This window comes from Plasmodium sp. gorilla clade G2 (assembly GCF_900097015.1).
Source record: "Plasmodium sp. gorilla clade G2 genome assembly, chromosome: 9".
Taxonomy (NCBI): domain Eukaryota; phylum Apicomplexa; class Aconoidasida; order Haemosporida; family Plasmodiidae; genus Plasmodium; species Plasmodium adleri (nom. inval.).
This window is the reverse complement of record NC_041701.1, coordinates 715,315-735,299: the sequence shown is the minus strand read 5'-3', so window position 1 is coordinate 735,299 and position 19,985 is coordinate 715,315. Positions and strand designations below refer to the sequence as shown.

General features: G+C 17.8%; 7 protein-coding genes across 7 annotated transcripts; 2 read left to right on the top strand and 5 right to left on the bottom strand.

Moving 5' to 3' along the window:
- Positions 1-1,196: 1,196 nt before the first annotated feature.
- On the top strand, positions 1,197-4,523 carry PADL01_0918800 (TLD domain-containing protein; the record flags this gene model as incomplete). The annotated part of the gene is made up of 2 exons (XM_028681866.1): positions 1,197-1,301; positions 1,572-4,523. 2 exons carry the CDS (start codon positions 1,197-1,199, stop codon positions 4,521-4,523), a joined length of 3,057 nt encoding a protein of 1,018 aa, XP_028538201.1.
- Positions 4,524-5,203: 680 nt separating this feature from the next.
- PADL01_0918700 (pyridoxal 5'-phosphate dependent enzyme class III, putative) lies at positions 5,204-5,956 on the bottom strand (the record flags this gene model as incomplete). The annotated part of the gene is made up of 1 exon (XM_028681865.1): positions 5,204-5,956. The coding sequence occupies one exon, from the start codon at positions 5,954-5,956 to the stop codon at positions 5,204-5,206; it is 753 nt and encodes a 250-aa protein (XP_028538200.1).
- Positions 5,957-6,805: 849 nt separating this feature from the next.
- Positions 6,806-8,245, bottom strand: PADL01_0918600 (dolichyl-diphosphooligosaccharide--protein glycosyltransferase, putative; the record flags this gene model as incomplete). Its single annotated transcript, XM_028681864.1, has 1 exon — positions 6,806-8,245. The coding sequence occupies one exon, from the start codon at positions 8,243-8,245 to the stop codon at positions 6,806-6,808; it is 1,440 nt and encodes a 479-aa protein (XP_028538199.1).
- A 655-nt stretch (positions 8,246-8,900) lies between these two features.
- On the bottom strand, positions 8,901-10,331 carry PADL01_0918500 (sugar transporter, putative; the record flags this gene model as incomplete). The annotated part of the gene is made up of 1 exon (XM_028681863.1): positions 8,901-10,331. One exon carries the CDS (start codon positions 10,329-10,331, stop codon positions 8,901-8,903), a length of 1,431 nt encoding a protein of 476 aa, XP_028538198.1.
- Positions 10,332-11,291: 960 nt separating this feature from the next.
- PADL01_0918400 (protein disulfide isomerase) lies at positions 11,292-13,163 on the bottom strand (the record flags this gene model as incomplete). The annotated part of the gene is made up of 3 exons (XM_028681862.1): positions 11,292-11,398; positions 11,572-12,085; positions 12,237-13,163. The coding sequence occupies 3 exons, from the start codon at positions 13,161-13,163 to the stop codon at positions 11,292-11,294; spliced, it is 1,548 nt and encodes a 515-aa protein (XP_028538197.1).
- A 1,278-nt stretch (positions 13,164-14,441) lies between these two features.
- On the bottom strand, positions 14,442-15,316 carry PADL01_0918300 (thioredoxin-like protein 1, putative; the record flags this gene model as incomplete). The annotated part of the gene is made up of 3 exons (XM_028681861.1): positions 14,442-14,804; positions 14,947-15,092; positions 15,202-15,316. The coding sequence occupies 3 exons, from the start codon at positions 15,314-15,316 to the stop codon at positions 14,442-14,444; spliced, it is 624 nt and encodes a 207-aa protein (XP_028538196.1).
- A 2,579-nt stretch (positions 15,317-17,895) lies between these two features.
- PADL01_0918200 (PPPDE peptidase, putative) lies at positions 17,896-18,838 on the top strand (the record flags this gene model as incomplete). Its single annotated transcript, XM_028681860.1, has 2 exons — positions 17,896-17,962; positions 18,153-18,838. 2 exons carry the CDS (start codon positions 17,896-17,898, stop codon positions 18,836-18,838), a joined length of 753 nt encoding a protein of 250 aa, XP_028538195.1.
- Positions 18,839-19,985: the final 1,147 nt, after the last annotated feature.

Sequence of the window (19,985 nt, the reverse complement as noted above, 5' to 3'; positions counted from 1 at the left end):
TATCAAAAAAGAAAAAATAAAAAAATTACTCGAATATATTTGCACTTGAAAAATAAATATATATTGAAAATGTGAGTATAAATATATATATATATATTTATATATTTATATATTTATATATATGTTATATTTTTGTATGTGTATAATGTTATATATTTCCACGTATTTTTTTTTTTTTTTTTTTTTTTTTTTTTATGATTTATCATTTACAATTTTACATAATTATTATTATATATATGTACATTTGATTAAACATAAAAAAAAAAAAAAAAAAAAAAAAATTATTTTATTGTAATAAAAATATGTATATATATATATATATATATATATATATATATGTATATAATATTTACTTATGCATATGCATATAAATTTACACAATCATATATTTTTTTTGCAGATAATTGTTATAAATAAAAAACAAAAAAAATTATTATTGGTTCAATATAATTGTAATTTATTTATTTATATATATATTTTTTTTTTTTTTTTTCAAGATATATATATATATATAATATAAATATATATATATAAATAAATATTAATATAAAATATAAAAAACATATATGTATTATATATATATAATATATATATATATTTTATATATTTTTAGTACGAATAAGACATCTTTTCAAATATAAAAAAAAATATATAATAATAAAATAGTAATACAAAATATTGTTATACAAATATATATAAATTTTTTATTTTTTTATGTTTTAATTTTTTTATATTCTTATTGTTTAATATAATTTTTTTTTTTTTATTATTTTTTTTTTTTTTTATTTTCTACTTTATATCAAAATATATTATTTTTATGATATCATTTTTTATCTTTCAAATTTTTTGATATATGAATATACATACGTTTTTTTAAAACATATTTTTTTGAAAGTACTTGAATATAAAATTTTCACGTGCTGTATGTTTCTTGTGAGAACCAAGAATATACATAATATATATATATATATATATATATATATATAATATATATATATTTTTTCTTCTTTTTATTTATTTTTTTTATAATTCATAAAGTTGATATTTGAACAAATAAAAAAAAAAAAAAAAAAAAAAAAAAAACAATAAATATATAAATATATAAATATAAATAACAACAAAAATAATAATAAGAGCAAAATAACAAATTAAGGATAACAAAAAAGATGCTTAGTATATGAAGATATTTATAAATTATGGATGAAAATAAAACAAAAAATAAAATAAAAGTTTTAAATGTTTTTCAAAACGAAGAATTAATAAAAAATAAAGAAAAATCCCATCACTTTAACAAGTTTGAAGTATGTTAAAAGGGGAAAAATATATATATATATATATATATATACATATATATAATATTAAAAGTGTATAATTGATTTTTTTTCAATTAATAAATATGTTTTAATAGATTATTATAAGAATAAATAAATACATGCCTCAGCATATACATAAATATATATATATATATATATATATGTATGCATGTTTATCCATACGCATAATATGTAATATATAATATATATATATATATATTTTTTATTTTTTTTTTTTTTTTATTTTTTTTTTTTTAGTTTGAAAAGGGAATAATTCTTAATGCCATCGTGTCCACACCATCGAATAAAAACCTCAAAATAGACGAAAAAAAAGAAAAGGAAAAAAAAAATTGCATAATATTTCGTGAGCAATGTGAATATTGTCTAACAGATTTTTCTATTAGTGGTCATTTGATCTTAACAAAAGAATCTTTATTATTTGAACCCGATTTAAGAGATAAGAATGTAATAACAGATGGATTGGGGACCTATCAAATATTTATAGATTTATATGATATTTATGAATGTGCTCATATTGTAGTTCCAACTAAAGATACCTATCTATGTAATAATGAAGATACTTGTGGATTTATACAAGTATTATTAAAAAGTATATATACAAGAATATGTGATGATCCATCTCATAAAAAAGGTAATCTAATATCAAATTATGCAACTAATGATTGCAATGATAATTCAACTAATAATAGTAATAATAATAATAATAATTGTTATAATGATGAAAATAAACAAAAGAGTATTTCATATTATAAATATATAAGTAAGAGCTTGTCTTATGTCTTTAATTTAGCTCAACCACTTGTTACAACTACTTTAACATACAAAGAAAATAAAAATGATAAAGCACAAAATGTGGAAGATATATCTGATGTCTCATTTAAAGAAAGTAATACAAATTATATTAGTGCTACACAAAATAATCTAAATAATGCAACAAATAAATATAACACTACAATATGTGACGACACAAAAAATGATAATATCAATAATAGTGTTTTAAAGAATAATGAACAGAAACTTAATAATATGATTTCCTTTGATATGTCAACATCAAATAATAATAATAATAATAATAATAATAATAATAATGATAATATTGTTGATCATTTACATGATAGTGATTTAAAAATTTATCAAAAAATAAATGAAATTAATTATAGTACTGTTATTTCTTCCTATCCTGATATTACTTATAAAAATAGTTTAAATTTAGTTAGCTCTCAATCATCTTTGAAGGATGACCTTTCTAGTGATTGCGACAAGAAGAATAATCATCAATATAAAAACAAAAAGGAAAAGCAAAGTTTAAAGGAAAAGCAAAGTTTAATGGAAAAAAAAATTTTAAAGGAAAGCAAGGGATCCTTCACTTTCTCAAGTGATTCTAATAATAATTTTTTAAGTGATACAACTCAAAATGTGAAACAAATAAATGAATATGATCATAATAGACATAAATCCTCATTTGACAGAACGAAAGAATATAACACACATAATACGACTTATATGAATGAGGATAAAATAAATAATGAATGTAATATAAACAATAAGGATAATAATAATATATATATAGATGAAAATATTAAAGAAAATAATAAAAATAATTTGTTAAATGATAATATATCTAAAAATGAAATGAAAGAAAAAAAATACATAGATGATATAAAAAGAGAAGAAACTACATATTCTTTATATGATCAAAATGGTTCATATTCGAAAACATTAAAAAATATATCTTTTGAACTTCACAATGAAGAAAAACATGATAAATTAAATAGTCCATATAATAATAACAATAATAATAAGGATAATAAGGATAATAAGGATAATTCATTTACAACAATTACAAATGAACACAACGAATTAACAAAAAAACCACATAAAAAATATGAAGAAAAAAGTTTTATACTCTTCAGATTTTTTAATAATAATAAGGCTTATGAAACTACTACAAAAATTATTAAAGAAATTGATGAAGTTAGGAATTCTAAGAATAAGATAAAAAAAACAATAACATCAGTTCCATTTACATCTAATGAATTATTAAGATCTATTATAGAAAAATCATTGATAGAAAATAATAATAAAAATGTTCCAAAGAAAAGTTCATTGAATGATATAAATGATTTAAAATATTTAGCTTTGATACCAAAGTTAGAATATATAAATGGAGCTGTTAAATTATTAAATAAAGAGATGACAAAACAAATTAATTATTATTTACCACCTACCTTAAGTATTAAAATATGGAAACTAGCTTTCTGTTCTAGTATCCATGGTGTTTCTTTTAAAACATTATATAGAAGTGTATATAATAAAGGTAGTGTTATTTTATTAATATATGATATGAATAATGTTCTTTTTGGTTATTTCTTAAATAAATTACATTGTGATAATTGTTATTATGGATCTGGAGAAAATTTTTTATTTACTTTTAAAAATAATAAGTTATTAAACAATAACAATAATAATACAAGATATAAAAGTATAGACACTTCATATGAATCGTTTTCTAAACCTATATTAGACAATATAGAAAAAACAAAAAAAAAAGATAATCTATCTACAAAAAATTATTTTTCACAGTCTAATATGTCTTCACAAGATAAATTAATAGTACCTTTTAATCATAATGATGAAGGTTCAAATAAAAATGATTCTAAAAAAATACAACATGATGATAATATATCCAAATCTGTGCAACATACTAAAACGTTAAATCATGTAGATATGTTGGATGATGAATTCTCTAAAAAAAATCATAACTATAGTGATAATACATTGAACGATGAAAAAAGTAACTGTTCAGATTTGCATAGTAATAACAACAATAATAATAATAATATGTATGATAAAAATATGTCTAGTAATGATAGTTGTATATTTAACACAATTAATAATATTAAGAAAAAAACATCAGTATCATCAACAAATGATAATCACAATAATAATAATGAAAATGATAATATATCCATTCAAGTATTTGCATGGACAACCAAAAATAATTATTTTGTATATTCAGATGAAAAATCTATTACAATTGGAGGGGGAGATAATTACGCCCTTGTTATTAATGAAGATCTATGTAAAGGACAAACAAATAAAAGTAAAACATATGATAATGATTTATTAACATATGATGAAGAATTTGAAATTCAATTTTTACAATTATGGGTATTTGATGATTGTTAATGTAACATATAAATCACAACATGTATTTAAAAAAATAAAAATAAAACAAATTAAAAGACCATATATATATATATATATATATATTTATATATATGTGTATTTTTTTTTTTTTTTTTTTTTTTTTGTTTGTTTCTTATAATTTGCTTTGCATTTATTTGTACATGCCCAATAGGAAAAAAATTTTGTTATACAAATGTATATCACATTGTGATAGGACATATAATGGTTTATAATATATATATTATATTTATTTTTTGTTCGATCACATATATATATATATATATATATTTTTAGATATATACAAATTAGTTACGGATATAATCATTTATAAGTTATATAATTTTTATACCTTTTTGTAAATTTTTTTTTTTTTTTTTTTTTTTGTTTATTATTACATATGCACAAAGACAACTTTTTTATGTGTTATATTATTATTTCGTTATAAATATATAAATATATAAATAAATATATATATATATATATATATATTAATTATAACTTTAATGAATGCATATGAATTTGATAAATATTTATAATTTCAAAAAGGATGACACTAAAAATGTGTAAAAATGTGAAGCTTTTTATAATAGTAAGAAAATCAAAAAAAATAAAAAAAAAATAAACATACATATATACATATATATATATATATATATTCATTGTTTGTTTAAAATATCGAATTAATTAAAAATTGCTCTTCCTATTCTTAGTTGAGTTGTTTCATGTTTTATAGCCAATTCCATATCATCGGACATCCCCATACTCATATGAAATGTTTTATTTATAAAATAATTATTAATAACTTGATTATTTAAAAGTTTCTTTTTTATATCATTTAATATGACAAAAGAATTTTCTCTTTTATTTATATCTAAAGAAGAAATTGTCATGAGTCCTTTAAATATTAAAAATTGACAATTATTGATTATATGTAATACAGTATTTTCAATTTCATCATAATTCTCATGAGTAAGTCCAGTTTTGGTTTCATCATCTGTTGTTTTTATTTGCATTAATATACGTAATTTTCTTAATTCCTCACTATTATTATTATTATTATTATTATTGTTGTTGTTATTCTGTTCATTTTCAATTTTCAAATAATTATTTAACATGGTAGCTTTCTTTTCTTTATCCAATGTTTCTATCATATATAAATTTTTTACTTTTAAAATATTCTTACATTTATTTGATTGCAAATTCCCTATAAAATGCCATTTTATACTTTTAGCTAGCTGTTCAGATTTTTCAATTAAAGAATCGACAGAATTTTCTCCAAAATGATATTTATCATCATGTGAATGTATATTGTGTATTTCTTCCTTTCCTACATATTTAGTTACTACTAATATACTTGGTGTAGTAACTGACATATTATCACAAATAAGTTTAACTTTTTTTTCAATTTCTTTTAAATTATTTATGTACTTCATTTTTACCTGAACGTGTTCATAAAAAAAAAAAAAAAAAAAAAAAAATAATGAAATACAATACAATATAATACAATATAATGCAATAAGATTAAGAACTATAACAATTATACATCAAATAGATATTATGAGGATGCTTCTATAAAAAAAATATATTCTATATTATTTTTAATATATTTTGCTATTTTCTATTTTTATATAAATTTTCAATCAATTATTCATATATATATATATATATGGATATATTTTATTTTATATAATTTTACGAATAAATGTAAATTTTAAAATACTACATTTATTTTATATAAGCGTATGATTTTTATATTTATTGTATATATTTCGTTCTACATAATAATTCTTATAGATAATATTATATATATAGATATATTGTTATATATGTGCTTTTATTTATTTTCATCATTTTGATAATATATATATATATATATATATATATAGTGTAACATATATTGGAAAGGCTGGGATATATTTAAGATATCATATTAATTAATACTTATACGTATGTTCTTATATAATTTGGGTACATTCATGTCATATATATAAGTAATATCTTTCCTTTATATATATATATATATAATATATTATAAGAAGGGATAAAATTCAATTACGTATAATTAAAAATGTTCTTAAAAATGAAGTATATATAAATATATCTTATATTATATAGTTTTAAAAAATATAACATAAAAACCTTTAATGTTTATTTTTATTTTATTATTTTATTTTATTTTTCCTTATGCAATATAAAAAAAAAAGATAAATGTATATATACATACATACATATATATATTATATATTACCTTTTTATATATTTCTGAAATATTTTTCTTGATTTTATTGTAATTTTTCTTTTGTATGTTGTTCCTTTTTATCGCTCAGATAACCATTATCAAATAGAATGATTAATAGGAATAGAATAAAATAAATGAGAGATAAATATATATATAAATAAAAAGGATAATTTTTGAATTTGACTTTTTTATTTTTATCATAATGTAATAATGTTCTAATAGGTATAGAGTATTCCAAATTTAAAATATTATATCCTTTATTTAAATAATATATTTGTAATTTATATATACCATGTTCTTTTGGAAGTTGAAAATTTGAATAATAAGTTGGATTCTCTTTAGATTTATATGTATTTAGAAATGTTCTTGATATGATATGTATTTTGCTCATTTGAATTTGTATATTATTGTTTTTATAAGGTACCCAAAAGTTATTTTTTAATTCGTATAGATCTATAGACATATTAACAAAATCATTTATAAAAAATGTATTATTTGTTTTATCCTGATTTATATTTTTATAGAATTTAAAATTATTATATCTAATGATACCACTTTTTTTAAGATTCCATTTAATTAATTCATAAGTAAATTGTTTATTCGAATTATGAGCATTAAAAAAATAATCTGAAAAAATTTCAGAAGAAGAAGAAAACACAATTCTAGAATTATTTTCTAATTGTATAGCTGATATTAATAATAAATCAGTTCCTTGTTTTTGTCTCTTGATCACTTGATCATTTTTATCATATAATAGACATGATCGTGTACATGTTAAAACCTCTAAGAAATATTTTTCCTTTAATAAAACAGAATGAGCAGTTCCTTTAAAAAGAATATTATTTTTAATTGATGTTATCGGTGTATTGGAAATAATTTGATTTGTAAAAAATTCTTTTTGTTTTTTTTTTGTTTCTCCTTTTATTGTAATTTCTTTTTGATTATCATCATTTTTTATAACAATATTATTAAAATAATCATTAACATATGATGAATTTCCATGTACACTAATATTTAATTCGTTTAAATATTGTGAAGCATTTTTTCCATTAACATCATTTAAACTAAAAAAAATATGTTTTTTTTTTTCTATAAATAATTTCAAATAGCTAGCTTTTAATATTTCGACAACTTTATCATTTAATATATCTAATATTATAATTAATCCATCATATAAAGAATAATTAATATTATGAATATCATCAGTTGATAATATATTTATAATTTTACTTATATAATTTCCTTCTGTATTTAATATATGTAAAAATGAGGAATATGTTTCATTTATATTTGTTATATCTGTTATTAATATCAATTTTTTCTCCTGATATTTCTGAATTCTGTTTTTAATCCTTCCTGTGATGGATTTTTTTTGATAATCAACAGTCTGTAGCTTTTTTTTCTCACATGAATATCTAACTGAAAGAATTACAAAAAAAAACAAAAACAAAATGAAAAGGAAATTTATAATTTTTATTTTCATTCTTTTTGGTATTAAAAGGAAAAAAAAAAAAAAAAAAAAACAGCGCTGTGTTTCACATTTTAAATGGGGTCTCAATAAATCAATAAACATATAAAAAAAAAAATATATATATATATATTTATTTATTTATTTATTTGTCGTGTAATTTTTTTATCGAATGAGAAAGTTAAATGTTTTATTATTTTTTTTTTTAAAGTGATTAGAACATATATGTGGTATATTTATCACACATACGTATATATATATATATTATAATATTTATATATTTATAATATATGTTAGTTTATTATCAGCTAAATATGTGTTTTTTTTTTTTTTTTTTTTTTTTTTTTTTTTTTTAAAAATGTTAAAATGACATTACATATAAAATAAATAAAAATATATAAACATATATATTTATTTGTATATAACAAAATTTAAATTATTAAATAAAATATAAAAAAAAAAGAAATGTTTTATGAACCAATAATTTGGTATCATAATGTTATATGTCACTTGAATGTTGTTATATAATATATATTATATATGTGTTAATTTATTAATATAATATTGTAATATATATATGTAGGCCTAGAAAAATAATATATATATATATATATATATATATATATATATATATATGAACATTTTGATTAGTTCTTCTCTGTTTAATTTTCTATGAGGTCGAAGGTTCATCATTTTTGTCATCTATATTAAAACTTTTACTTCTTTCTATGACCACTACATCTTCTTTTTGGAAATAATTAAAACATATAATAGATGCAATTAAAGATAGAAGGAATGTAATAAAAACATAAGAATAATAATTGATAGATATAAATTCTAATAAAACAGACATAATAAAGGCTCCAATGAAGAGTGCATAATATGAACTGAAGGCTGCTAACATTTTACATTCATTTGGAAATGTTTCAAATACATGTGTCCATATAATATGTCCAAATCCTAATGACAATCCAAGAAAATATAAAAATATTGCTGTTGTTATAATAATTTTATTAATTATATTAGTAAGTATTACAAAGTAAGATGCTACCATTGCTGTTGATGCTATTATTTGTAAAACTAATCCTATAATTAATAAGTCTCTCTTTTTATAATGTTGTGATAAAATAGTAGATATGATAGTACATATAATATACCATAATATAAATCCTACACATATAAATGTATTAGCCATATTTGTTGAGAAGGATTTATAAAATAAAAATAATTTTGTAAAAAATAAAAAACACCCACTAAATGAATATAAATAACATATCAATGATGTTATTAATGATGTATTAAATAATTTTTTATTATTCCAAAAATCTATAAATGACATATCACTCATTAAAAATTTCACTTCTTTATTTGTTTTGTTTCTATGATATTCTCTTACCTCATCTAATTCTTCCATATTTATTTTAGATTTTAAGGTTTCATATTTCTTATAATTTTTCTTCTCATATAAATGCAAAGGTGTATCCATTTTATAAACAAAATGGAAAAGTAATATTGAAATTAAACTAAATAATGCAGGTAATAAAAAATGTATTTTATATAATGTATATAAACATATATGTGTTCTTCTTAAACTATCAAATTTTATATTCTCATAAGCAGCACCAAATAAATAACTTATAAACATACCTAAGGCAAAAAATGTTTGTAAATAAAATCCATAAAAATTCTGATATGTCTTTGTAGAATATTCTAAAACATAAAAACATACAATAACAAAAGAAAATCCAATAGATAAACCAAAAAAAGCTTCAGTAAATAAAAACATTATTATATGAGGTTTATTATATATTGTTAATAAACTACCAATCATAAATAAATAATTTATAAATAACATAAACTTTCTCCTGTTCAAACTTTTAAAAAATAAACATATAAAACATCCAAATAAAGCACTCATATATAAAATAAAGGAAAAACAAGTGAAATACCATTTTTCTTTATTACATCCTCTTTGATCCATTGGACATATTTCATATTCTTGTATTATAAATTTTCTAGCCATATTTGTTGCCGTTAAGCACATTCCACAGTTTAACATGGCTATGCAAGCGTTGCTGATTATCTTGGTTATATACAACATTGTTAAAACTTTCAAAGAAACAAAAATGAAAAGACAAAACTACTTACACGTAAAAGGTTGTATAAATAAATATATATATATATATATATATATATATATATATATATATATAAATATATATATGTATGTATATATTTATGTATTTTATAAAATGTTTCTCTATTTTTTTATATGTATATTTACACATATATATTGCCTATATAAATTGATTTATATTAAAAAATAAAGCGCTATGTTATTTTTTTTTAATACATATATAAATATATACATAAATTTATATATATATGTGCAACATATTAAAATTAAGTTTTTTTGTGATTTGTGGTCCTTTTATTTTGAATCAGTTATACATAATATTTTTTTTTTTTTTTTTTTTAATTAATTAAAGACACATGCTTGAGTACAATTATAAAAAAAAATATAAATATTGTAAAATTAAAATAAATCAGTTGATATATATATATAAAGAAAAATGTCATTCATATAATATAAATTTGCTTATAAAAAATAAATATTAATATATATAATATGTATATATATTTTTTTTTTTAAATGGGTGAATCTTGTCTCATTTTTTTATACATTACATAAAGGATACTTAAACACCAAATAAAGAGAGAAAAAAAAAAAAAAATATATACATATATATATATTTATGTATGAAAAAATAATTATATATAAAAAAACGTTCGGACATTCTCTTAATCATAAATTTGGTGTAATATCATCAGAACAGATAATTGATCTACATTATAATAATAAAAAAAAAAAAAGAGAGAAAAAAAAAAATTAACGTGAATAAATAATATAATATAATAAAAAAAAGGGTTCAGCTTTTATTAAATGTTTTATTTGCAAAATGTGCATGTTTTTGAGTGTTTTTTTTTTTTTTTTTTTTTTTTTTTTTTTTTTTTTCTTCTTTTAAATTAATATATTATGGTTATATAATAATAATTTGCATTATAAATCTTGGTCTTCAGCTTCAAGGTATTCATCGACAACATCAATCAGGGTGTCAAGCTTCATGGGGAAAAGTAAAATATGTTTCCTTTTTAATTTATTCTCACCTGCATTAAAATATAGACACATATACATATATATATATATATATATATATATATATATATATATATATATATTATAATGTTATTAAGTGTTATTCGTGTATGTAATTAATTCATAATATTATTTTTTCCTTTTTATTTTTTTATTTTATTTTTTTTATTTTTTATTTTTTTACCTTTTGGGTATACTACTAAACTGGGATAGTAATCCACCGATTCGTCAATCATATCATTAAATTTAGCATCCATAGTTGCAACTAAGACATCTTTATATTTATTTTCAAGATGGAAATAATTGGCTACAGTATCCCAAAAATTAAATAATGGTTTACATTCTTTACAACCATGAACATGATAAAATATAAGAACAATTTTTTCAGGATCCATAACATATGACTCAAAATCATTAGAACATAAAATTTGATATTTTTGTTTTTCTCTTCTTTTAACTGGTTTCTCTGATTTTCTATAAACAACAAGATTCTTATTTAAATATTCATCTAGGAAGCTTTCTACATGTGATACAGTTATATTTTCATCCATTATTTTGGCATATTTTTTAGGTCTTAGCATTTGAGTCAGAGTAACAAAAGATGCATTATTATAATCCATAATGCTGATAAGACTCATATTGTTTTCTATATTAAAGTGTTCTAAAACTTCATCTTTTCTTGGAAAAACAAACTTGATCTAAAATAAAATAAAAATATATATATATATATATATGCATATATTACTATGAATATGTAAATTTATCACACAATTAACGACTACATATATTACATATATATATATATATATATTTATATTTATTTATTTATTTATTTTTTTTTTGTGTTACCTGATTGTGCTTCTTTATTAAATCGTAGAGATCTACATATAATGAATCAGAATATTCACCAAAACGATTAAATATGTAAAAATAAATATCCCCATTAATAGGTGGTAATGTTTTTCTATGATAATTAATAATAACAGGAAATTGTTTCATATAATTTTCAGCAAATTGATATATACTATCAGATGTCCATATACCATTAGAAGGAACATATGTATCTTTATATTTAAAATTTTCTTTAGGCATAGTAGATCCAGGTCCATTAAAAATTTCAATTTTTATATCTTCTTCATTTTCAACATATATTAAACCAACAGCTAAATTTGCTAATTTCTGTGTTTCACCAAAATGTACAAATTTATTAGCATTTTCAGATCCTCTTATACAAAATGCAATAATACTTGCATAACCTTTTTTTTTATGCATGTCTACATATTTCTCCACATTATTTTTTTCCATTACTTCTATTGAAGGTTCAGGTAATAATTTAAACCATTCTAATATATTTTCTTTTGTATATTTTCTATTAAATGTATATCCTTTTTCAGGATCAAAATCTTTAAATGTTAAAATTTTTGGTATAGTTTTTATTTCAAAATTATCAGCTGTTTTTGCTAAACTAATCGTATCAACATAAACAAATACTACATCATTATCTATTAATTCATTCGAAGCTTTTACAAATTCTTTATAAACATTCTTACATTTACTCTCTTTCTCATTACAAAATAAAGCCATACAATTCTGAGTATGCTGGCTATATATCTGTAATTCCACTTCATGCGTTAAATGCTTTACATTCCTTGTTTCCTCTTTACTTATTCCTTCCCATATTGCACACTCAATTAATATTATATTATTAAAATCAATATAATATATTATGTATATTATCAAAATATACAAAAACTTCGTAAAGCAAAAAACTTTCATTCTAAATATAATAAAATAAATAAAAATATATATATTAATATACTTATATATAATTCCAATTAATTTTTCGTATTACTCAAAAATAAAATATATATATATATATATATATATATATATATATATATAAGAATAAATAAAATAAAAATAATAATAATAAATAAATAAATATATATATATATATATTATATATATATAATAATTTATTAAAAGAAAAAAAAATTAATAATGAGACTAAATAAATAATATATATTTAATTTATATTCTTATATTTTAAAATACATATATTATTTTCTTTTTTTTTATATAACGTATTTAAAAAAAAAAAAAAAAAAAAAAAAAAAAATACGGTAATATATATTATGTGTGTCTGTAAAATGTGGAAAATCTATTAAAATATATATGGAAATATTATGTATATATATGTAATTTCATAGACCAAATATCAAATTTTTTTGAATTAAGTTTTATACTGTTCTTCTTTTTGTTTTTATTTAAATCTAAAAAATGCTTATTATAATAAATAAACATTTAAAAAAAAAAAAAATCAAGTGTATTATTATTTTAACTCAATTTTTTTTTAGAGTAATTAGATACTTTAATAGATATTTATTATTATATATATTAAAGGTTCATAAATACAATATGTATTTCCATATTATAAACTTTTTATATTATTAGAGACAAATAACAATATTTGAAATATATATTTAAGGAAAGATTAAAATTTATTTACTCTTTAAATGGATAAAAAAAATATACATTATATATATATATATATATATATTTACTCATTTAAAAAATAATTATAATTTTCCTGTACAAAAAGTAAATATTCATAAATTAAAATAAATATATAAATATATTTATATATATATATATATATATATATATATATATTTACTTAAACAAAATACATATAAGACATTCCTTATTTGCCGATTGAAGAAGAAAATATTTTAACATAAATATAATTTTTTAGTTTACATAAATTTTCCTTATATTTCATTGAACAACATATAATTGTAATATTATAACGAAATGTAATATTAAAATATTACATTAAAGCTTTTTAATTTTATTTATAAATTTTTGTTTTTTTAATATATGGAACGACAAAATTTTTACAAACTCTAGTACACCTTTATTAGTATATTTCACAAATCATTAAATAGAAAAAATAAAAAATAAAAAATAAAATTATATCTCAAATTATATGAGTATATTAAAAAAAAAGAAAAAAATTAAATATGAATATATACATATATACATATATATATATTAGCATGTTTCCTTTTTGTTTGGTGTATAAATATTATTTCTGAAATCCCATCTTAGTAATCCCTTTTCACCTTCATCTCTTCCACTACAAATGTGTAAAAGTTGGGCTTCCCTTCCGTCACTTCCAACAACAATTAAACATGGGACATCACTTCTTGGGCCTGATCCATAGAAAGGTACTTCATGAGAATTTGTTACTCGGAAATGTTTTTTCAATATATCTGTTAAAGGGTCAGCTACGTCTACATATAACCATGGCATATGTTTTTTATGATCTTCAAATGATTTTCTATCTGGATCTATGCTTACAAAAATTACTTCTATTTTTTGGCTTGATCCTCCTTCGTTAATGGTCTTATAATACTATATAAAATAAAGAAATGCGAGAAAAAAATTATAACAAATGAAAATTAAATGACATATTTAATATATATATTATTAAGATTATCTAATAATAATTATTTGCATATTTTTATATTTATATGAAAAATATAGAAAATTTAACCTGTTGTAAGAAGGGTAAAAATGCTCTACATTTGGGATCACTTCCATTTGAAAAAAATATGGCTACAGATTTTCCAAATAAATGCTTTTCATTTACTACAGTATTGTTAATATTTTTTAATGATCCTTCTGGAAATAAAATAAGATCTACAAAAAAAAAAAAAATAAATTAATAAAATATATTAAAACGAAGGAGGAATATATATATATATAATATGTTGAATTAATTTTTTTTTTTTTTTTTTTTTTTTTGTACCCATGTCAGAGTAGTTTATGGGCATATATACAGTCTCCAATTTAGAGTTATCAGCATTTTCAGACGTTCTTCTTTTTTCCGCTTGATAAGGAGAATTGAAATTAACACATGCCATTTTATTTACAAGGATAAATATATATATATAATAAATTAAAATTTGGTATGAACGAAGAAAAAAGAAACAAGAAAAAAACAAAAAATATATAATTAAATAAATAGTATGATTAATATATTAAAATAATTTGTATAAAAAAAATTTAGATGAAAATATAAAAGGGGAAACAGTAATATTGCATAGAAACCTTTTTTGTTTGAAAAAAAAAAAAATTAAGACAAAACGTAAAAAAAAAGTTTCAAATAAAAAAGTATTTAATATAAAATAATTTTATATTTTTCTCATTTGGACATTATATATTTTATATTTTTCCTTGTCTTTTTTTTTCTTTTTTATTTTTTTTTTTGGTTCTTTAAGTGTACATAAAAAAAAATTAATAAGCTAAAATTTCTTTTGCAACCTTATTTATTTATTTATTTTTTATTTTTTTATTTTTTTTTTCTTTCGCTACTAGCTATTATTATTAATACAAAACGATATATGGTGAAAATATAGATATTATTTTCTATTTACAAAAAAAAATATATGAGCAGTTCATGTTGTATAATCTCCATTTTTTACATGACTTACAAATATGTTATTAAAAAAGTTTACACAAAATAAAAAAAAAAAAAAAAAAGACCTGTACCGCTCATGTTTTTATGAATAATTCACATAACAAAAAAAAAATGGAGAAAATTATAAACACCTTTGTTAATATAATTTATTTATTTTATCACATTTATACCTTTTTTCTTATGTAATATATATACATGTGTTTATAATATATATTTGTATATACCTTTTTTTTACTTTTTCTTTTATTAAAGAAATTGTTATATATTTATATGATTAGTCCTCTTAAAGGATGTGGTTTAAACACTTATTTCAAGTAAACGTAAATAATAAAGCGAAAGATATTAAGAACTTATATATATATATATATATATATATATATATATATATTATATGTATTTATAAATAACAACTTTATGTAATATGAAAAAATGGCTATTTTTTTAACTGGAAAACAAAGGTTATTATATATCAGAGTAATAAGAAATAAAATTATTTATTTTTCAGTCCTTTTTAATATTATAAAATGTAGAATGTATGTTAGTAAGATATAAAAAGTGGATAAATATATTTTTATTCTTTTTATATATTCTATATAAAATAATATATTAAGAAAAAAAAAAAAAAAAAAAAAAAAAATGCGATAATAAATGTATTAAACAAAATATATTATCTGATAAAATTCATTTTTAACACAAGTCTTTTTAAAATATCTATACTTTAAGAGTATGTAAATTAATATTATCCCTATGAATATAATATATATAATATATATAATCCTACAAAATTGTAATATTTATTTTATATATATGATTAAATTTAAATGTTATCATTTTGGCAGTATATTAATATTACTTCAATTTAAATTTTCTATTTATTTTTTTTATGAAGTACTTAAAAAAATTTTATAAAAGATTACTTATAATATTGAATTTTTTTTTTTTTTCTTTTGCTAAAAATAAATATTAAAATATTTATATAGATTTGTGCATATTATAAATATAAAAGGTATATTATATATATATATATATATAATATATATGTATGTAATAATTCTTTTATACACCTTATAATACCAATTTACCTATATTATTTTAATTAGAAAAAAACGATTCTGTAAGATAAGTTCTTAATTTATTTTCATTTAAAAATTTTTACTGAAAAGGAAATTGTTGTACATGTTTCTTCCTAAGAATTTTCCTATTTTACATTTGCATGTGTGTAAAATGATTCTTGTAACGTTTAATATATGTTCTTAGTAAATGTATAAAGAACTAAACAATAAAAAGAAGTAAAATAAAATAAAGACATAAAATAATTTTTTTTTTCTTTTTAATATAAAAATTATATAAAGAGAAAATTTAAATTAAAAAAAAAAAAAAAAAAAAAAAAAAAAAAAAAAAAAACACATTTTTATTTTAAGGTAAATTTGTATAAATTTGAACATGAAAAATTAAATATAAATATATATATATATATATATATATATATATATATATATATTTAAAAGAAAAAAATTAATATAATAATAAAAATATATATATAATTTCCTTCATGATTTAATTATTATTATTTTTATTTTCTTTTTTTCTTTTTTATATTAATCTAAGTACGTAATATAGAAAAAAGAAATTCGAATAGCTAGTAAAATTTTTACTCTTAAATATATATATATATATATATATATATATATTATTATTCATATATCTATTTATGTACATATACATTACAAATTATAGAAAAGTATATTTATAAATGGAAAAATTTTAAAGAAACCTATGGAATTTTTTTCATTTTAAAATTATATTTTACTTAAAAATAGTGATGGTGTTTTAAGTGAAAAATTTAATATATATATATATATATTTAGGTATATTAATTAAAAATTTTTTTTTAGATATTTTAAATGCAAATGAGGAGAAATTTTATTTATAAAATAAATATAAAATTTCATAGTGTTTCTATAAGAGTATAAAATTATATAGAATATATGATAAAAATTGTAGAGTGTGTTAACCTAATAAATGAATATCTTTTTACATACATATACCCTAGACGTTCCTTTTTTTTTGAAAAATGTTCGTCACACAGGTAAAATGAAACAAAACATAGATATTATATATATATATTATAGATATGTATCTTTTTTTTTTTTTTTTTTTTTTTTTTTTTCTATGTTATCAAAGGGAATTTAAATATATATATATATATGCACACACTAGTGAATATATTATTATATATATTTATCAATATATATATATTTTTATTTTTTATTTTTTAGGCATTGAAGTTTTTGGCAATGAGTATACCTTCTCAATGGACGGTATAATAACATGCCAACCGAAAAAATCTAGTATAGGTCAATATTGCAAAAGTTATGAATTATCAGATGTCAAATTAACATATATACAATTTAGTGAGATATTAAATGTACTTGGTAAAATATATAGACCTAACACATATAATTTTATATATAAAAATTGTAATCATTTTTGTGATGATTTATTTGAGTTATTAAGTGGTAAAAGATTATTTCATAGATTCATGTTATATTCAAGAATAGGAAAATTATTTGGTAAATTTCGAAATGTTGCTTTATGTGGTTATATTAATTCCATGGAAATAACAAGAGATGATAAAATTTTATATATATATGCATTAAAATTATCTAAATCATTATTACAAAAAAATGAACAACTTAAAAATAGTAATGAAGTTATATATCTTAAAGATATTAATTATGAATGTTATAAAAATTATAATGAACATGCTTCATCCTTTTATGTAATCCCATATCAAAGTTATGCAAATAATTATTCTACTACTCAAAAAATTTATTATAATGATAATGTACTAAATAATGCAATTAAATGTTTAAGTGATGAAATAAAAAATAATTTACCAAAACCAGAGCCACTAACTAGCGTTTATTCATTCAGTACAAGTGGAACATATTCATTCGGATAAACAACGTAAAAAAAAAAAAAAAAAAAAAAAAAAAAAATATACACACACACATAAACATTAAAAAATAATAATAGTAATATTTGTAATGCTAAATAAGTATGATATATCATAAATATATTATATAGATATATTTTTTTTTATTTTATACTTTAATAAAAATAAATCTACAAAAATATATCAGAACATAACTTTATTATCATATAATTATATCAAAACATGTTTTTCAAGAATATATTAATTACTTACATTATAGATATAAAAAAAAATCCCTTAATTTTTACAGAATAAGATATATTTTGTAACACGTTTATAATTTACATACACCAATGTAAATATATTCAAATATTTGTTTCATTAAATCAGTTTAATGATTCTTTTTTATAATTAAAAAAAAAAATTGCTTTTTAAAAAAACTTATTTTAAACATTATGTATAAAAAAAAAAAAAAAAAAAAAAAAAAAAAAATGAGTCTAAACTTTATATTTTTTCTTATTATTTTTATTTTTTTTAGACATTTTATACATAATTATATATATATATATATATATATATATATATACAAATATAATAATGACAAAAAAAAAAAACAAAAATAATAATAAATAATAAATGATAAATATATAAATACATATACATATAATAAAAAAAATAATAATGCGAAGAAAATATATTAAAATTAATAACAATAGAACATTATTTTATTAAAATATTCAAAAAAAAAAAAAATAACAAAATAAATAGTTTTATATACAAATAATGTTTTTTTTATTCTTTTTCTCTTTTTGTCTTTTTTTTTTTTATTTTATTTTTATGCTTACTATTTTTCATTTTTTATTTACAACATTCCTTTTGTTCAAAAAAAAACGATTTAAAAAAAAAAAAAAAGAATAGTTGTTTTCAATATTTTTTTGGGGGTTATAATATCCTCATAAGATAATTAATGATACTACTTGTGATTACATTAAAATATATATATATATATATATATATATATATATATTTATATATACTTAAAAAATTTTTATTTTAAATATATAAATATCAAAAATAAATTCTATAAAAAGATTCTTATATATCATAACTACATATCCTTGAAGCTATTTTTATTTAAATTTTTTTTTTTTTTTTTTTCTTCTTTTAAAGGAGA